The sequence below is a fragment of the Sorex araneus genome, chromosome 4 (assembly GCF_027595985.1).
Source record: "Sorex araneus isolate mSorAra2 chromosome 4, mSorAra2.pri, whole genome shotgun sequence".
Classification (NCBI taxonomy): Eukaryota; Metazoa; Chordata; class Mammalia; order Eulipotyphla; family Soricidae; genus Sorex; species Sorex araneus.
The window spans coordinates 73,804,718-73,822,415 of NC_073305.1; the positions used below are offsets into that span (position 1 = coordinate 73,804,718).

General features: G+C 59.2%; 1 protein-coding gene across 1 annotated transcript in view; it reads left to right on the forward strand.

Moving 5' to 3' along the window:
• The window catches only part of LOC129404330 (collagen alpha-1(XIII) chain-like), a 73,837-nt gene that overhangs the window by 26,338 nt on the left and 29,801 nt on the right, over positions 1-17,698 (forward strand). Inside the window, exons 2-8 of the mRNA XM_055136682.1 lie at positions 2,641-2,667; positions 5,220-5,255; positions 7,891-7,917; positions 9,813-9,863; positions 16,430-16,465; positions 17,059-17,091; positions 17,351-17,395. Coding sequence (XP_054992657.1) covers positions 2,641-2,667; positions 5,220-5,255; positions 7,891-7,917; positions 9,813-9,863; positions 16,430-16,465; positions 17,059-17,091; positions 17,351-17,395 — 255 coding nt within the window. The remainder of the gene's footprint in view (positions 1-2,640; positions 2,668-5,219; positions 5,256-7,890; positions 7,918-9,812; positions 9,864-16,429; positions 16,466-17,058; positions 17,092-17,350; positions 17,396-17,698) is intronic.

The following is a 17,698-nucleotide window of genomic DNA, read 5'->3' on the forward strand; positions in this document are numbered from 1 at the left end:
ACTAGAGCTCTGCCGTCTCTAGCTGTGTGACCTTGAGTTATTTACCCGCCTCTGTGCTTAACTTTTCTCATCTGAGAAATGGGATAACAATCTCATGTGCCTAATCAAGGCATATAGTTGTGTGCCTGTGTGTGTGTGTATACACATTTATTTGCATGTAGGGTTTTTGGGGTTTGTTTTTGTTTGGGGACCACACCCAGTGATGCTCAGGGGTTACTCCTGGCTCGGTACTCAGGAATTACTCCTGGCAGTGCTCGGAGGACCACCCCTCTGAGGGGTGCTGGGAATCGAATCCAGGTTGGTTGCATGCAAGGCAAGTGCCCTACCTGCTCCCATATATATATAGGGTTTTTTTTTTCTACTTAAAACAAATTATTCCTAGGAATGGAGGCTTGCCTAGGTGTCCCTGAACAGTCCTTTCATGCTTTTTTTGTTTTATTCCCAGTGTCTTTAGTACTAAGTACCTCATGTGTTTCTAGCCCACTTTATATCAAGAAACATTTTGGGGTGGTTCACGAACAGAAAATTGAGTCGGTGGGGTGGGTGGAAGTCAGGAAACGCTGCACTGAGGGACTCAGGGGCTCCCATGCCCCATGAGGGACAGAGGAGGGGGAAGCAGAGGTGCGGGCACAGAGCTGCAGGGAGCTCAGAGCGGCCTGGCCTCTAGGGTCGCACCCCGGGCCCCATCTGGGTCAGTCCCGAGGGGAAGGTCCTGTCCGGACAAGGTAGGGCACTCACGGCCCTGCTCTGGAAGACGGAGCCCTTCCCCGGACACGGAGGCAGGAGGGGCTATCCCAGGCCCCAGCCACTCCTCTTCTCTGGCAGCCTCGGGCTTGGGTCTGTGCCCAGACTCTGGTTAAGGAGGATGCTGGTGCCGGGCTGGCTTGGTGGGGGTCTGGGGCGGCAAGAGGCTGGTCCCTGTGCTTCCTGTGTCTGCCCTCGGGCCCTGTCGCCTGCCAGTCTGAACTGAGCTCAAAGCACGGGACACAATCCCCTGCATCGGAGCTACCAGAATCTTCCAGCAGAATTTTCAGTGAAATCCAGCAGAGGGAGGGGGATGGAAATGGGTCGTGTCTAGGAGGGCGCTGTCCAGTCTCCCCCAGGGCCCCCTGAGCTTGGCTCTCGGTCCAGAGTGAGTGTGTCTGAGCCCACTTCGCCTGCTGTGAGGGGCCGATCTCGAGGCCCCCAGCACCCCAGCCGTCCCCTGCTGTCAGTGGGCAAAGTGGGGCTGGAGCGTGGGAGGGGGAGATGTCCCAGCCAGCCCCCGTCGGTCCTTCTGCCCTCCAGGCCTCTCCTCAGCCACTCACATTCTTCACTCCTTGCAGCACATGTGGATGTGATTGCTCTCCCTTTTATGAGATGAGGAAACCGAGGCACGGGAAGGCCAAGCAACTTGCTCAAAAGGTCACTGAGCGGCAAAGCCAGAATTTGCAGAGGGGCAACCGATGCGGGTCAGCCCTGCTGTGCCCCAGAGCCAGACCCCCCCGCCTCTACCAACCAACCCTGCTCCGGCCAGAAACCCTTCCCGGGGCTCTCTGCCAGTGCCAGGCGCGACCTGGTGCCCCGCTGAGACAGCTCCAGGGGCAGCTTCTCAGCCACTCTCTGGTCCAAACACACAGTGTTCCGGGGTCCCAAGCTGTGTCCTTTGGCTCTTAGCATGCCAGTAAGAATTGGCTTCAGGCATAGGTTTTGCTCTTTTCTTCTATGGGGGGAGATGTCACATCATTCTGTGGAGTCTTTAGACTGTGCCCAGAATTGTGCTAAGCAGGAGGATGGGGGTCCCACAGAAGGGATTTGGGATGAACATGTGGTCGGTGGGGTCAGGCTCCCCCTGTTTCCTGGGACCCCAGAGAGGCTGGGGCCAGCCCAGCTTCCCACCCAACACTGACCCATCCTGCAGAGAGACGTCCAAAGTGAGTAGAGGCTTGCCCTCACTGTCCCCACCAAGTGGGGAGGCTCCCTGGGCCCCCTGCCCTCTGACCTGGCTCCTCTGTCATTAGTTCTGACGTGGCAGGTTCCACGGCCGCCACCTCACAGACCTGCTTTACCACAACTGGCTCCTGGGTGACAGGGCAGGGCGCCTGCCCCCTTCTCCCTCTGGGCCCTCTCTCAGGCTAGCACAGGCATGCATGGGGGTGCCCAGAATAGAGGTGCTGAGACAGAAAAACTCAGAGAGGGGGCATGCTCATCTCTCTGTACCCTGTACCTCCCCTGGGCCTGGCCTGGAGAGGATCCCCCATGTTATTTATTTTGTGAATAAATAAATTTGTGACTGAGTGAAATGAATGAATGAATGAGTGAGGTGAGTGAGTGAATAAATGAATGGTTGAGTGAATAAGTGAACAATTGCGTCAATGCATGAATGAGTGAATGATTAAATAGGTGAGTGAATGAATGAGTGAATAAATGAATGGTTGTGTCAGTGCATGAATAAGTGAATGATTAAATGGGTCAGTGAATGAATGAATGAATGAATGAGCAAGTGAGTGAATCAGTGAGTGCCAGAAGGGAAGCTTAGTGTCCAAGACCTTCTCTTCACACGGGTCCTAAGTCGCAGAGACTCGTGGGGCCTCGAGCAGACCCCCTGAGATTCCAGTCACTGGCCTTTGTCAGCTTCTCTTTCTTCCCCGTTTCTTTCAGGGCCCAGCTGGGAAGCCCGGCCTCCCGGTAAGCTCCTCTCATTTCTCCCTTCCTTTTACTTGGCTTTCCCCTGTGCGGGTGGCCATGCTGGGGGGCTGCTGCCTGCAGGGGTCCCTGGGTGAGAGACCATCCTCTGGAATTGCTGAGACTGAGGGTGCCGCCTCCTCTGAGCCAGGAGTCTGCACCGGTCACTTCAGTTCCTTCAGCCCCTCCGGGGCCACCCCTAGCGGACTGTCGACCTTAGCATGGGTAGACAAGGGCAGCCAGGGGCCTCCTGCGAAGCACCCGCCCCCCACCGCCCCTCATCCTGTCCTCCCCGGTGAGAGGAACCCCGAGAATTCGGTGCCCCTCCCGTCATCATCCCTGAGCTCTGCCAAGGAGCTGGGAAAGCTGGTCGGAAATCAGAGACTGTGGTTCAGAAGCAGACGCTGAGTGGGAGGCTCTGGCTCCCGGCCCCACCGGCCTCTGCCGTCCCCATTCGTGTGACTCTCCGAGCACTCAGTGAAATGGGCTTTGTTCTTCCCGCTTTATGGATGAGGACAAGACCCACGGGTAGAGATACCTTGTCTGACTGTCCAGGCGGCCGCTGTAAGATGCTGGGGCCTGGTCCCGGGCCAAAGGGCCAGTTCCTGTGCTCAAGAGCCAGCCTGGGGGAGATCTTCTGAGACCCTTGGACGGCGGCTCTGAGCAGGGGCCTTAGTACTGGGTACCAGGGGCCCGTTCATGGGGGGCGACTTGGGTAAAATCCCACGGTCAGTCAGAGGGCCGATGCGAGGCACAGAGAGCGTGAGGCAAAACAGTCTTTGCCTCCCTCCACCTAAGTCCCCTTCCAAAGCTCCCAGGCCCTCCTCAGCACCCCTCCAGCCCCGTCGCTCCTTTAGGCACGATTCATACAGTCACCTCTTGAGTAGCCCAGCAGCTTCTAGAATGCATGCCCAGCAGTGACTTTCTCCATAAAATGCGTGTGGGAGGATGTTTGGCCAGACAAGGAAAAAATCTCCCCTGATGCAGGAGCCCCGGAGCAAAGGAGGATGGGGAAATTGGTCTCAGAATCCAGGGAGGGGAAACCAGGTGACTGGGGGGCACGTGGGCAGGCCAGACCAGGCTGCTGCTGACAACAGCCACCTTGAAAAAGCATTTGGGGCAATTCCCAGATCAGAGAGTGTGCAGAGTTTCCAGCCGCCGGCCCTTCCACGCCTGCCCCTCACCCATGGTTTACAGCCCCCGACTGCAAAGAACATTAGTATTTCAAAGATACCAAAACACATACTCTGAAATAGCGTTCACAAGCCCCAGAGTGAGTGGGCCATGGAATGTCACAGTCAATGGCCCGTGGGCCTGGCAGCCTCAGCAGTGAGGTGGGGTCTCTTCCCCCACAGGAAGGGATGGGGGGGACGGACCCAGAGAAGAGTCACTGGTTCTGGCCCCTGTCAGCCCAGGGAGTGCCACAAGCAGACTTGCTATGAAGGTCAGTAGCGCAGGAGCCAGGCACTGGGGTTAGCTTGCCGACAGCGTCCACGGGATATCCCAGCAGCCCCTGCAAGACCCAGTTGGTCACAGAAGCTCAGGAGACACTGGTCAGTGCTGCCTTCGGCCTCCCTTTGGGAAAGTCTGATCCCGTCACCCAGACCCAGTTAACCAGATCCGCATCTCAGAACCCACTGCTGGCTCTGATGTGTCTACCTGTATCTCGGGGTGCTAATTGTCCTTGGAGGCATCTTGCCTCAGCAGGGTCAACACGCACAGGATCGCCCCAGGAGCGTCCGAAGCCTTGGGACACGTGCCCCCAGATCTCTCCCCGGCCCCTCACAAATCCTCTGATTGTTTGGCCGTCTTCAGTGTCTGTCCTTCCAGGCTCTTAGTGAAACCCAGGCTCCACCCGAGACTTGATGACGTCCGCACACATGATTGCAAAAAAAGATTTTTCTACCCAGGGGGAGGGACAAAACGTAGTAAGCAGATTTCCAGAGCAAGAAGAGGTCAGTCCTGGCCACGAAGCCCAGCCGTTCCCTCAGTACCCCCGAACACGACATCGGTGGGCTTCGTCCCCTGGTTCTTTGTCCCTCCTGTGCCCCGAGTGGCCGTGAGAAAGGACTGTAGGGCTGAACTGTCCCTGATGCTTCCTCAGCTGGGACCCGGAAGGGGTCTAGGAAGTGTGGGCACAGCTCCCTCGCTCTGGCAGGATCAGCCCTGGAGCAGTGATCCCCCCACCGGTCTTGTGGCAGTGCCACTCAGCCCAGCTCTGGGCCCAGAAGGCGAGTGTCCAGGCCAGCGCTGGGATGTTTGTGGACACAAAAATGAAAGGAAGAAAGGGCCTGGGGTCCTTGATGAAATGCACAGGGAAACTGAGGTCCAAGCTGAGGACCAGACCCATCTTCGGGGGTTCTTTCCCTGGCACCCCCCTATGCCAGGAGGGCAGAGCAGGAAATGAGCGGGATGGTGGCTGGTTGAAGCTGTGGGCAAGCTCGCCCACACAACCCCTGGGCATCCTCTTTGCTATGTGGGGTGAGGAGGGGTGCCTGGGGTCTTTGCACGTGGCCCAAACCACTAAATCTAATTGTTTCTGCCTCCTTCATCAGGGTGACAAAGGTGCCATTGGGATGCCAGGACGTGTGGTGAGTTCGTGCATGCTCTGCTGTTCGGCACTTAACCGCTTGCTTGCCCACACTGGCCTGTCCTCCACACCATGGCAGGGGACACCCAGACCCTCCTTCCCCCTAGAGAGAGCCAGGCTTGGAAGGACATTTCAGACCTCGTCTACCACTGTGTTCCCACCTGCTTACGGGGCAAAGGGCCAATCCCAGGGGGAGAGAGGTAGGAGCCCCCCTGGACCGGGCGAGGACTCCCACCGCTCTGTCCCTGCCCCCGAAACTGCAGCCTAGTCTCAGTCTCAGTGAACAGGCACTGCCTCGGGGCCCCTGCCCTAGAGCCAGCCTCCAGGCTAGGTGAGTGGTCCAACGTGCCAGGTTCTGGCAGAAAAGCAAAGATGCCCCAGAGGTGAGAAGTGCGGCCTAGGAGGTGCTCCCTGCACCCCAGTTTTCCCTGGAAGCCTCCGGGCGATGGTCTCAGCAGCCTAGGAAGGGCAGTGCAGGCCTCCCAGTGGCCTGAGGTGGTCGTGGCCACACTGGCTCAGGGACGATGAACCTCCCCCTGTGCTTCTCCACGTGCTTTGCTTAGAACCCCCACCCCCTACCCCGAACCCCGTTTCTGAACTGTGTTGGCCCTACCCCTGCTCTGATATTCTTGTTTGGCTTTGTTTGGGGGCCACACCCAGCAATGCTCAGGGCTTACTCCTGGCAGTGCTCGGGGGACTATATGGGATATTGAGGGGGTTGAACCTGGGTCAGCCACATGCAAGGCGGAGCTCTACCCATGGTCCTATCACTGCAGCCCAGATTTTTTAATGAATTTGGGTTTTGTGGCACACCAGGCAATGTTCAGGGCTTTCTCCTTGCTCTCTACTCAGGGATCACTCATGGCAGTGGTTGGGGGGCTTCAGGGGTGGAACCCCGGTCCATCGTGAACAAGGCAAACAAGCGCCCTGTGTGCTGTATTATTGCTCTGCCCTGGCCCTGGCATTCTTTTGTGAGTTTGCTGGCCTGCTGCCGAGAGCAGCAAAAGGTGTCTGAGTCTCAGCAAACACATGACAGGGTGGCTGCCCGCTGGGCCTGGCATGGAGGAGTCTGACCCGCTCGGCCTGTGGGTCACCCTAAGAGCAGCAGGAGGCGGGTGCAGAGCACGCGCTTATTTTTCACATGGGGAAACTGAGGTATTAGGTCTACCCCAAAGTCCTTTCCTGGCAGGAAGTGGCTGCCGAGGACTTGAACCCAGGCGGCAGCCAGACCCCAGCCCTGTGCTCTTGGCCCTGACCTTGGCCTGTTCTCAGGAGGATGCAGCCTGCAGGGCTAAGTTCTAGAAGCCAGGACCTTTCCGAGTTGAAAAGTGACCCCTGTCCCAGAGCTCTGAGTTCCTCACGGCAGCTGTGGGTCCGAACCCGAGGCCAGGGGCCCCGAGCAAGCCCCTTGCCGGGAGACCCTCTCCCCACTTGCCACACGGGAGCTCCCACCCACCCTGGCCCATCCCTGACTGCCCCGCTGCCCTGGGTCCCGCCAGCCTGTCTGGGCACTCAGCTGGCCCGGGGCTGGGGCGTTGCTGGGCTCTGTCCCTGGTTCTGTCACTGCCCGGTTCTGGCCTGCCGTGGCAGGGCCCCCTCTCCCTCCAGGAAAATATTCCCAAGCTGCTTTGGGCCTTTCCTACTGCTGTGCCCTTGAGAATGTGACAATGGGCCCATTTGGCGGCCTGGGGGGAGGCCTGACCTGAGAAGGCCTGGGGTGGCCGGTGGGCCCTTCTGTGGTCCCCAGTGGCCACCGTCTCTGGACAAGGTGGAGAAAGGCTCTCTAGCCACTAGTGTCGGTGGACATCGGGACCCGAGGGAACCCCCAGTTTCCTTTCACCCCCATGCTCTGTCCTCCTGTGTGCTGCCCTGTGGTCCCAGGCCCTCATGTCCCCACCAAGACCTTAGCTGATGCCCAGCTGACCAGCCAACTATGGGCCCAACTCACCTACAGGCCCTGTGGCCAGGGCTTCAGCAGGTTTCCAGACCTGGGAAGGCCTGCCATTCTCTCTCTCTCTCTCTCTCTCTCTCTGTGTTTCTCTCACTGTTTCTCTCACTCTCTGTGTTTCTCTCTCAATCTCTGTATCTCTTACTCTGTCTTTCTCTCTCTCTCATTCTGTCTCTCTCACTCTCAGTCTCTCTCACTCTTTTCCTGTCACTCTTGCTCTCTGTCTCTCCCTTGTTCTCTCCTGCTTTCTCTCTTCTCTCACTCTCTTGATCTCTGTCCCTCTCTGTCTCTCACTCTCCTATTCTCTCACAGGCTCTCTTTCTAGCCTTTGTAGATACAAGACACATGCACACACACACATGCACGCACACACGCGCATACACACATGTACGTGCAAACACATGCATGCACACCCACGTGTGCGCACATGTTCTCTGTGTCTCCGGCCCGTTTCTCTCCCCAGAGTGCCCTGCAGGGCTGGCGGGGGAGGCCTTAGCTGCCTGCGGCTCTGCCGGCCGGGGTGGGACCCTGTGTCGGCATCTGTGCTTCGTTTGGTCTCCTGTTTCACGGTGGAGCTCTGTGGTTGGTCCTTGTGCCGGGCCCAGATGCCGTGTGCGTGCCTCTCTCATCCTCTTTTCTTTCTCCCCGCTCTGCTCCCCGTACCCCGCGTTGCATGTGGCCGCCCCAGGGAGTAAAGGGCCAACCAGGCGAGAAGGTGAGTCCACAAGTCCACATGGGTCCTCCTGCCCTCCGCCCCAGCCTCCCCGCTCCCAGTGGACTCTCCTGGCCCCCCCGGCCTGCACTGCCCCCAGCCTCCCGAGCAGCCTCCTGTGACCCAGTTTCCTAACAGCTTCCACACGAGTCTCAGGACTCCTGGGCCGCCGTCCCAGCTCCCCTGTCCCAGTGGAACTGTCTCTGGCCGGGGCTGCACAGGCCTGGTTCCTGCCCAAAGGCATCGCCCTGCACGAGGCAGAAGCCCAGAGCTGCTTGGCTGGCGTCATCCCTGCCACCCCGGGTGCTCCGGGCTGACAGACTCCCTTGGGGCTGCCTCAGGGCTGCAGGGCTGGAGCCTGTTGGGAAGCCGGAGCCCCAGGTCGCAGGGCTGGGACGTCGGTTCTGGGTTCTCCAGGGTTCTTCTGGGTTCTCCAGAGGGGGTGAGCAAGGCCTGGAGGCCTCCTGTGCCCGCTCAGGGCCCCCGTATGTGCCCTGCGCTGAGGACCCCACAGAGACCCCCAGATCTGAAATACGAGTAGCCCCACGGTCACCTCAGCTGCCCCCAGCTTGTCACTCCACATCTCCAGAGCATTGCCCCTTTCTCCCCGTGACCCATGCCTGACACTGGCCGCCCAGGAACGCCCGGCTGCTCCCTGTCCTATAAGGAAACTGAGGCACAGAGAGGCAGATTCACATACCCAGAATCACACAGCAGAAAGAGGCAGAGGCAGAGACAAGCCCTCGTGGACCCAACTCCAGACTGGGGCCCCCCCAAACGAATGACTGGCCAGGCCCCTCTGCTGAGGCCCAAGACCCCACAGCTGTGTGAAGACCAGAGTCCAGGTCTGCTTGGGCCGGGTGACCCTGAAAGCACCCCCAGGCTCTTTCGGATGTTCCCCATGTTCCTGTGAGGCAGGTGCCTTGTTGGGAGGGGGAGGGAGAGAGAGGGAGGGAAAGAGGGAGAGGAGGGAAAGAGGGAGAGGGGGGAAAGAGAAGGAGTGAGAGAGGGAGAGGGAGAGAGAGGGAGAAGGAGAGGAAGCACAGCACCTCTCCCTGCAGGGTGCTCTGGAGCCCATACCCAGTAGCTTGTGGGAAAGTGACAGAGTATGTGCAAAGGCCCGTGAGTCAGCCCTGGCCCCTGGGTGCCCTGAGGACCACAGGCAGCGCCTGGCACAGCAGAATCAGGGTCCTGGACATTTTCATGCCCTGGGACCCTTGGTCAGAGGGCTGCCCTGGCGCCCCCGCTGGGGTGGGGGAGGGGACCCTGACTCCCCGGGCTGGGCACAGTCCATAGTCTCACCCACTCTCAGCACAGCCCATTTGTCCTCCCGTCACCCCAGCCCTGCCCCCCCTGCACACGCGCATTTAGCTCCTGCTCCACTTCCACCTGCACTTGTTGCTCCCAGAACCCCCCGCCCCGGAGGCTGTGGGTCCCTCCCGGCCCCACGACTGGGCACAGAGGGTCCCTCGGGCCGACGCTGTGCGGGATGGGCTGCTAGCACCATGGTGTGTCCCTCGGCCTCCACCTACAGGGCTGTCCTGGGACGAACGAACCTTGGGGGCTTTGGGATGGACGTGATGAGTGGGAGCAGGTGGGCGGCCACGGGGGCAGGCCACCGCTGAGCTGAGTGTCCCCCAGTCCCCTTGCCATGCGCCTGCCCCCTCCCTGGGTTCCGTGCCCTCCTCCTTCGGCCCCCCGCCCTCTCCCTTCCCGCCCCGCACAGTTCCTCTCCTCTCCCCAGCCACTTCTCCTGGGCCCCCTCCTCACCCCTGCAAACACTTCCTCCTTCCCTGGCCTCCCCGCGTCCCCCTGGTCCACTTCCCTACCTACCGCCTCCCCCACTCCTCCTCTCCTTACTGCCCTGCCCCCCTTCTCTGCACCCCTCTCTCCCACAGGGGGCCCCAGGCGACGCCGGGATGTCCATCATCGGCCCTCGCGGCCCCCCTGTAAGTGGTTTTGCTCTTCTTGGAGGTGGTGAGTTAATGTAAAGGGTCTGGGGGTGGGGAGGAGGGGGGACGGGGAGGGCCGGCCGCCACCATGTGATGTGATCCCTGGGCCGGGCTTCTGTTGATGTTACAGAAAGTGGCCTGCCGAGATGTCCCTAAATTACAGCCTCTCCGGGCCCCCCCCCCGAGCCAGCCCTGACACAGCAGCAGCTGCGAGGCGGCCCCGCTGTTTACACGCGGAGGAAGGAGCCGGCTCCTCCTGGGGGTGCAGGGGTGCGGGGTGGGCGCTCCAGCTGTCCTGGGAATGAGTCTTGTTTCGGGAAGCCCCGGGAGCAGGTACCCAGAACCCAGAGTCACTGGCCTGGCACCTCCTCCCGGTCTCGGCAGCCCCCAGCCCCCATCTTGGGGATGCCCTGGGCCTGGCCCGTGGCTAGGGGTTTGGGAAACAGAGACCCTCTCTTTGGCCAGGACAGCTGGAGGGGACCCAACGTGAGTGACTGAGTGGACGGGCAGCTTTTCTCACAGACACAGCACCAGCCACTCCTAGCAAACCGAGTGGGAGCACCCCAGGCCCCCTGAGAAGGGGAAGCCAAGGGCCAGAGGAGCAGTGGTGCGGGCGGAGCCCCACTTAGCATCTGAGATGGGGTTTGGGCCCAGCATAGACACGGTAGCCCTGAGTCTGGCTTACTGGCCCCACCCTGGCACGTCACCCAGGCCAGCCCCCAGGCTTGCACCCCAGGCGGCTGTGCTGGGCAGAGGCTAAGGTCCTCTGGGCGGTTCAGATACCCAGAAAGTGCGAGCCAGTGGCTTGACGGCTCATGCAGGCTTAACCCCATTGCCATAGCTGACCCCCTTGCCCCTGGCCACCGCCCCTGTGAGCTGGATGGGGGCACCGTGGCATCAGTGTCCCGAGGTCACTTGCTTTTGATAAAAGTGAGGTTTAGCAGGGGGCCAGGGGTGTCACGCAAGGCCACAGAGGAAGGAGAGAGTCCCAGGGTGCCACTGGGAGGTGGGACGGGAGAGTGATGCCCAATGCAGGCGGCCCTGGGCGCCATCTCTGACCATCAGCTCTCGCCATGTTGGGCACCCCAGGGCTCGGCCCCTGCTGGACACATTGCCAGCAGAAGCCTGCCAGTACCCCTAAATGTGGCATGGCCCCACAGCTGGACACATAGAAACCTAACCAGGACCCACCTCCTGCCTGGGGTGACTCACTGAGCACTAGCGGCATCCCAGGCTGGGCAGCTGTCATGGCCTAGACCAAGGAGACAGGCACCTTGCCCACTTGGGCCTTGTTCTCTCTGACCCACCCACCGGCCTGTTTTGCAGAGGAACACTGGGCATGTGGTCACCCCATAGACAGGGCTGGAGTCTTTGGCTGGCAGTCATCACAAAACCAGTGTTCCTGCTGCCTTCTCCTTCCGTCCCTGCTAAGCTCTACCCTGCCAAGGCCGTTCACCCGAAGGAAAGGCCCGTCTTCCCTGCGGGTGCTCAGAGACTGTTTATGGCACCGGGAGCTTCCCAAAGCCCAGTGTCCTCTGCCGGGGCCCGTGTCTGTGCCCACCACCTAGAGGACTGGGGCCACTGTGCTTTCCTCGCGGAGCCCCTGGACATAGGGCCTTTGGCTCTCGCGGGCAAATTCTCGGTGGCTAGTGTTGGCCAGGAGTTAAGCAGCTTTCCAGGAAGATCCCAGAATAAATGCCACTGGCAGAACCCGCCATGCCACTCTCAGGACGCACCTGCCCCCACTCTGGAGCTGGCTAAGGGTCTGTGCAGAGGAGAAGCCACCCAGAGGGTGGCTCCCGTTACAGAGGGGAGTCTAGAGTGCTGTGCCCGGTTAAGTCAGGGGTGCCCGGGGCTGCAGAGGCTGGCTCGGCAGGCACAAGTAGGGCCTCAGGCGCGTCCCCCACCTCAAGGGGACTGTGTCCACTCCCTGAACACCTCCATAGTTGCCGCAGGGGCCAGGAGGAGCTGTCTGGCCCTCCAGACCCCCTGCACGTGGAGGCGGTCCGAGTCGGGTCTCCACGTCTGTGAGGACTTTGAAATCTTCATGTGGCTGCTACTGCCCAGCCCTCCCGAGCTGGCGACAAGGAGGATCCCAGGCCATGCTGTGGGAGAAATGGGCCGTTCCTTCCGGAAGAAAGCGAGGGCGAGGCGGTGAGCTGTGAGGAAGGTCTATGCACAAAGGCCCACGACGGGAGGTTGTGAGTCGGCCCTCCCTCCTGAGAGTGTGGGGAACACAGCCACGGGGGCACGGGAAGCCAGAAGGAGCAGCCAGTGCTGCTGTTGTGTCAAGGAGCGTGTGTGGCATGTGTGTGGGGTGTGCGTGAAAGTGTGTGCATGCGTGTGTGTGGAGTATGCGTGGGCTCCCGGAGGGCAGACTCTGGCCCTGCACAGACTCTGGCCCTGGCTACATGTAGACGAGACGGGTGAGATGATGGGCTTTTGTTTGGTTTTGGAGCCAGACCCAATGATGCTCAAGGCTCTCTCCCAACCCTGCACACAGGAATCACTCCTAGAAGTGCTCAGGGGACCATATGGAGTGCCAGGGATCAAACCTAGGTAGACCAAGTGCCAAGCAAGAGAGCCCTCGGTGCTGCACTATCTCTCTGGCCCTGGAGAGATATTGGGGAGCTGTCAAGGGTGGTGCTGAAGAGAGAAAGAGGAATTGCAGTACTCCTGACTGCGGGCTGAGTGGATGTATATCTGTGGGGTGGCAGGTTCGGGCAGTAGAAAGTGTGGCACGTTGAATGTGGAATGTTCAGAATGTTTGGAGCCTCCACGGAGGTGTCTGACAGCCGGGAACAGGTGCCGTTGTGTTGGAAATCTGGGCATCCGCCCTGGTGGCAGTGTTGGAGCCACAGAGAATGGTGGCTGTTGCCCAGGCCCATGCCCTCTGCTGCACGCTCCCCTTCCCCAGCCACAGAGGTTCATTTCCAGAGGCAGCTCCCTGGGGAAGACAGCACTGACCAGAAGTGGGGAGAAGACTAGGCTAGGTCCGGGCAGATCTGGAGGGGACCTCCAGGGTCAGACAGAGAGAAGGGGGACATTGGTCAACCTTCCCAGCTAGAATCGTCAGCCTGGATGTGTGGCTTTACACCACACCAGGGGCAGGTGGGAGGCAGGAGCAGATAGAACCAGGAGCCACAGGACTCTCTTCACCTTGCCACGGGACCAAGGGAGGTAATTTCAGGGCATCAGTAAAGCTTATTTCCCTGGTTCTCAGATTTCCAGGTATACTATCAGTCAGTGAACTGTCTCCTGATCAACCTATAAACATAAAATGGTCTAATCCTAGTGATTATATTTTTGGCCTTGGAGTCCATCAAAATAACGTTCCATTTTATTTGTGGGGAAAATGAGCTTGCATGGAAGTCAGAGAAGTTCTAAAAAAAAATAGAGTAAGCGGGCGGGGGGGGGGAGCTGGAGTGATGATAGCACAGCGGGTAGGGCGTTTGCCTTGCACGAGGCCGACCCGGGTTCGATTCCCAGCATCCCATATGGTCCCCTGAGCACTGCCAGGAGTAATTCCTGAGTGCATGAGCCAGGAGTAACCCCTGTGCATCGCTGGGTGTGACCCAAAAAGCAAACAAACAAAAAAAAGAAAAACAGCTAGAGAAGAAATGGAGAGGCCAGAAATGAAGCGAAGGCACCCGGGGAACTTGACATCTGGGAATTTGGTCCGTGACAAAGGCTTTATTTCACAATAGGAAGAGAAAAATAAATTATTCAGGAAATCAAACTCGGACTACTGCCATTTAAAAAATAAAAAAGATAAAACAAAATCAAACATTTAAAAAAATATATGTGAGTCTCTACTTGTTTAGCACCTATGAGGCTCCATTCCAATGAAGTAAAACTTTGATATAAACCATGAAGTTGAAATAAACCAGAATAAAGGCATACATGCATGTTTTATAATTCAGAATAGGAAGGCCCTTTTTCTTTGAAAGATTTTAGATGAGGGCCTATAGGCCCAAAATGTGCTTCACATAGAATAGTAAGTACTATTAAAACTTTTTATTGATAGAGTATGCTTTTTAAAATTACTTATTTTTAAATTTAATCACAGTGAGGGGCTGGAGCGATAGCACAGTGGGTAGGGCGTTTGCTTTGCATGCAGCCGACCCGGGTTTGATTCCTCCGCCCCTCTTGGAGAGCCCGGCAAACTACCGAGAGTATCCCGCCCGCCTGGAAGAGCCTGGCAAGCTACCCATGGCGTATTCGATATGCCAAAAGCAGTAACAAGTCTCACAATGGAGATGTTACTGGTGCCAGCTGAAGCAAATTGATGAGCAACAGGATGACAGTGATGACAGTTATGACAGTGAATCACAGTGAGATAAAGTTACAAATTTGTTCTTGATTGGGTTTCAGTCATACAATGTTCCAACACCCATCCCTTCACCCGCACACATTTCCCATCACCAATGTCCCCAGTTTCCCTCTGCCCTACCCCCACCGCACCCCCTCTATGGCAGGCATTATTCTTCAGAAAAGGCCCTTTGGAACATGACCCCAAACCCAGAGCCAGAAGGAAAACTTGATAAGCTGTGGATATACATGTCAGGCTTCCATATGGCCGAAACTGTACTGTAAACAAGAGCAAAGATAAACGCCGCATTTGCAGCACAGAGCAGTCCCAACGGGTTCCTATGCTTGACTAATCGCTTTGCTCAAATCAATCAGAAAAAGACAAACAGCCCAGTGGAAGAGATCAGTAAAGAATACAAACAGGCCATTCACAAATAAATCAGACAGGCCAGTAAACACGGGAAGGGATGTCCGACCGCAGCATCTCGCCCTGCAGATGTGGGCTAGGACCACCCCGGCCCCTCCTCTCCAGGAAGTGAAGTACCAGTTTCCACTTGGTCTATGACAGCATTCTTCCCAACATCCCCAAAAAAGCCTTGGTTAGCCCCTGCATGTGGTTCTGGCCACAGGGATGCGTGCCCCTGACCAGGGTCGGCTCTGTCATTAGCAAACCGTGATTATCCCTCCCATGTAAACATTCTTGGGATGGGGCTGGGAGCTGTTCCTTGGAACCCCGTCCTGCTGACCTTTCCCTCGGGCCTCTCGTGTCGGGCCCAAGTTGAAAGTTTACACTCAGAGGTCTCAGGGGTTACCCTGCACAGTTTCCGGGTTTTCTCCTTGGCCCTATTCTTAGCATAACTCTCCCTCGAGAGGAGCACGGCCGGGGCGCTTCTGATCTCTGTGGCATCTCCTCCTTCCTGAGCATTCGGGTGCCAGCCACGGGCCCTCCTGAACCTTCGGCTCAGTCCAGCTGAGTCCCTGCCCCTCCAGTATGCCCGCCTGCTCTCCCAGCAGCTCGCCTGAGTGTCCCCCACATGCCTCACACCCGAGGCTTCAGAGAGGACCCACATGTTCCATCCAGGTGGCCAGGTCACAGCTGATGTCTGCAGAGACGTTCCTCTGGCTCGGATCTGGCTCTGAGAGCAGCCGGGGCTTGGCGAGCCAGCACTCCTGAGCTGGGTGGGGTCACACGCTCCCCTGCTCTGTTCCGTGTGCCGGGCTCAACGCAAGCCAGCACACATGGCCAAGGACAGCCGCAGGTTTCAGGAGACTTTACGGCCTGCCTGTGATTCTGTGGCTCCTACAGGGGTCCTCGTGTCCCCATTCTATCAACTGAGGCACAGGGAATAGAGTCACGTGGTCTCAGCCAGTGAAGCTCAGGGAGGGACTGCACCTCTCCCGGTCAAGGCGGTGACTCTGCCAGGCACGTGCCAACTTGGGGACTCCAGGAGAAGGGGTGAGCCACGGTACCCAAACATCGAGGTAGCAAAGGAGCCGCCACGATAGCTCTGGTAGACCTTGACACAGGCCACAGGGACAGACCCCAGCTGGCGGGAAGGAGGTGACGATCCTGTTTCTTAGTCCTTCCCGCCTGGGTGCACAACCCTGAGGGGCCCCGAGTCTCTCGTCATGAAACATGACCACAAAACCAAGAGCTGTGGCCAGTGACCCTCCTCCAGGTCTCCCACCTGGAAATCCATCTGTGCAACGGCCTGACTCATCAGGGGAAGCAGCGGGAACTGCCGAGCCTCCCCCAAGGACCGGGGGGTGGGGGGCAGCCGGGGTCCTGCCTGCTAGCCCGGGCAGGGGAAAGTGAGCCAAGTGGGCCGCAAATGCTTGCTGAAGGTCAAAGTCCCGCGAGTCGCTGACATCCAGACCATCTCCAGATAAGTGGCCCTGGGCTGTGATTGTGTGGCTAGCGAGGACAGGGGGGGTAGGGCCGAGCCCCCGCTGTCCCCGAGGTCCCCACCTTCCACGCGCCCCACACGCCCCATCCCTTGTTTACACGTAAGCTCAGGTGTAGAGCTTCTGAGGCCGAGGGAGCATTCCAGAAGACCCAGGGATACTGGCTGGCTGTCACCCGGCCCCACCCTCAGTGCCTGGAGACCTAGAACATTCCATGCCCTTCTCTCCCCTCCCAGCCTGCTCACGGTGCTGAGTGAGGGGCACCTCTCTGGGCCCGGGGGAGTCGGGCAGGGACTCGGGGGTTGCTCCTGTTCCTCCTCGTCACCCTCGCCTCTCTGTCTTTCCAGGGCCAGCCGGGCACCCGAGGCTTCCCCGGATTCCCGGTGAGTGGGGGGAGCCAGCCTGGCCGGCCCCTGCACCTGCTCCCGCAGCCTTGCCCGGAGAGCCGCTGAGGAGCAGAGCCGGGCACTCGGGAGGACAGGGCCCCCGGCAGAGCAATCAGGGCCAGCTGGGAAGGGCAGGGGCCCCGAAGGACACTGGGATGTGGGCCGCCCCCTCCATTTGGTGTCAGGTCACGCATGAGGAGGCTCCTGCCCCAAGAGAGGCTCTGAGGGGAGGGGAGGAGGGATCTGCCCCTGTTTCTGCAGCCCTCAATGCTGGGCAGCCCCTGGCGGCCTGGAAACCCACCACCCCCTCCCCACTGGGGACCCACAGCGGGCTTGAGTCTCTGCTGTCCACGGGGGTCTCCCTCGAGCCCGACACCTGCACATCTGCAACACCTCCTTCCCTCACCAGGACCCGGGGAAGGTCTGCTGTTCTCATGCCCTGTTAGGAGGGGAAACTGAGGCCTGGCCTATCCCAGGGTCACATGGCCCGTAAGTGGCGAGCAGGCCTGAGCCCTCACGTATTGGGTTGTAACCCCCTGGGCAGGGCCAGGGGCTGCCCAGGGCTGATATCCGTCTCCTTCTGCTTTCAGGGCCCCATTGGACTGGACGGCGAGGGAAGAAATGTGCAAAAGCAGAGGCTGGAGCCATAGCACAGCGGGGAGGGTGTTTGCCTTGCACACGGCCAACCCGGGTTCGATCCCATCTGGTGACTTGAACACAGAGCCAGGAGTGGGTCCTGAGCACTACTGGGTGTGACCCCCCCCCACAAAAAAAAAAGAAATGTGCCAGTGAAGCCATCAGGGATGTGGGGACCACACGTGGCCGGGCTGGGGGTGGGATTGGGATGGCCAAAGGTGGACCTGGTTCATCCCCTTTTTCCAGGGTTACTCCGGACCCAAAGGAGAGATGGTAAGACCCGGCTCGCCTGTCCCCGGGAGGGCGGGCGCTGCCCCCACGGCCGACCCAGCTCAGTCCTCACCCCCACGCAGGGAGGCGGGGCAGGCACAGAGTGGTCCAGCAGAAGGCAGAGAAAGCCTCGCGTGCTGCCCGGGACCCCTTGCCCTCAGCACACACCCAGGGGACATGAAGCTGGCAGCAGGCCATGAGGAGATCTGCCAGAGCAGCACCCACTGGCCCGGGCACACCCCGTGAAGCACCTGGTGCCCCCATCCCTCCTCCGGCCTCTCCTTTTCCTGCAAAGGCTGTTGAATGCCTCTTACCTCCTCCCCC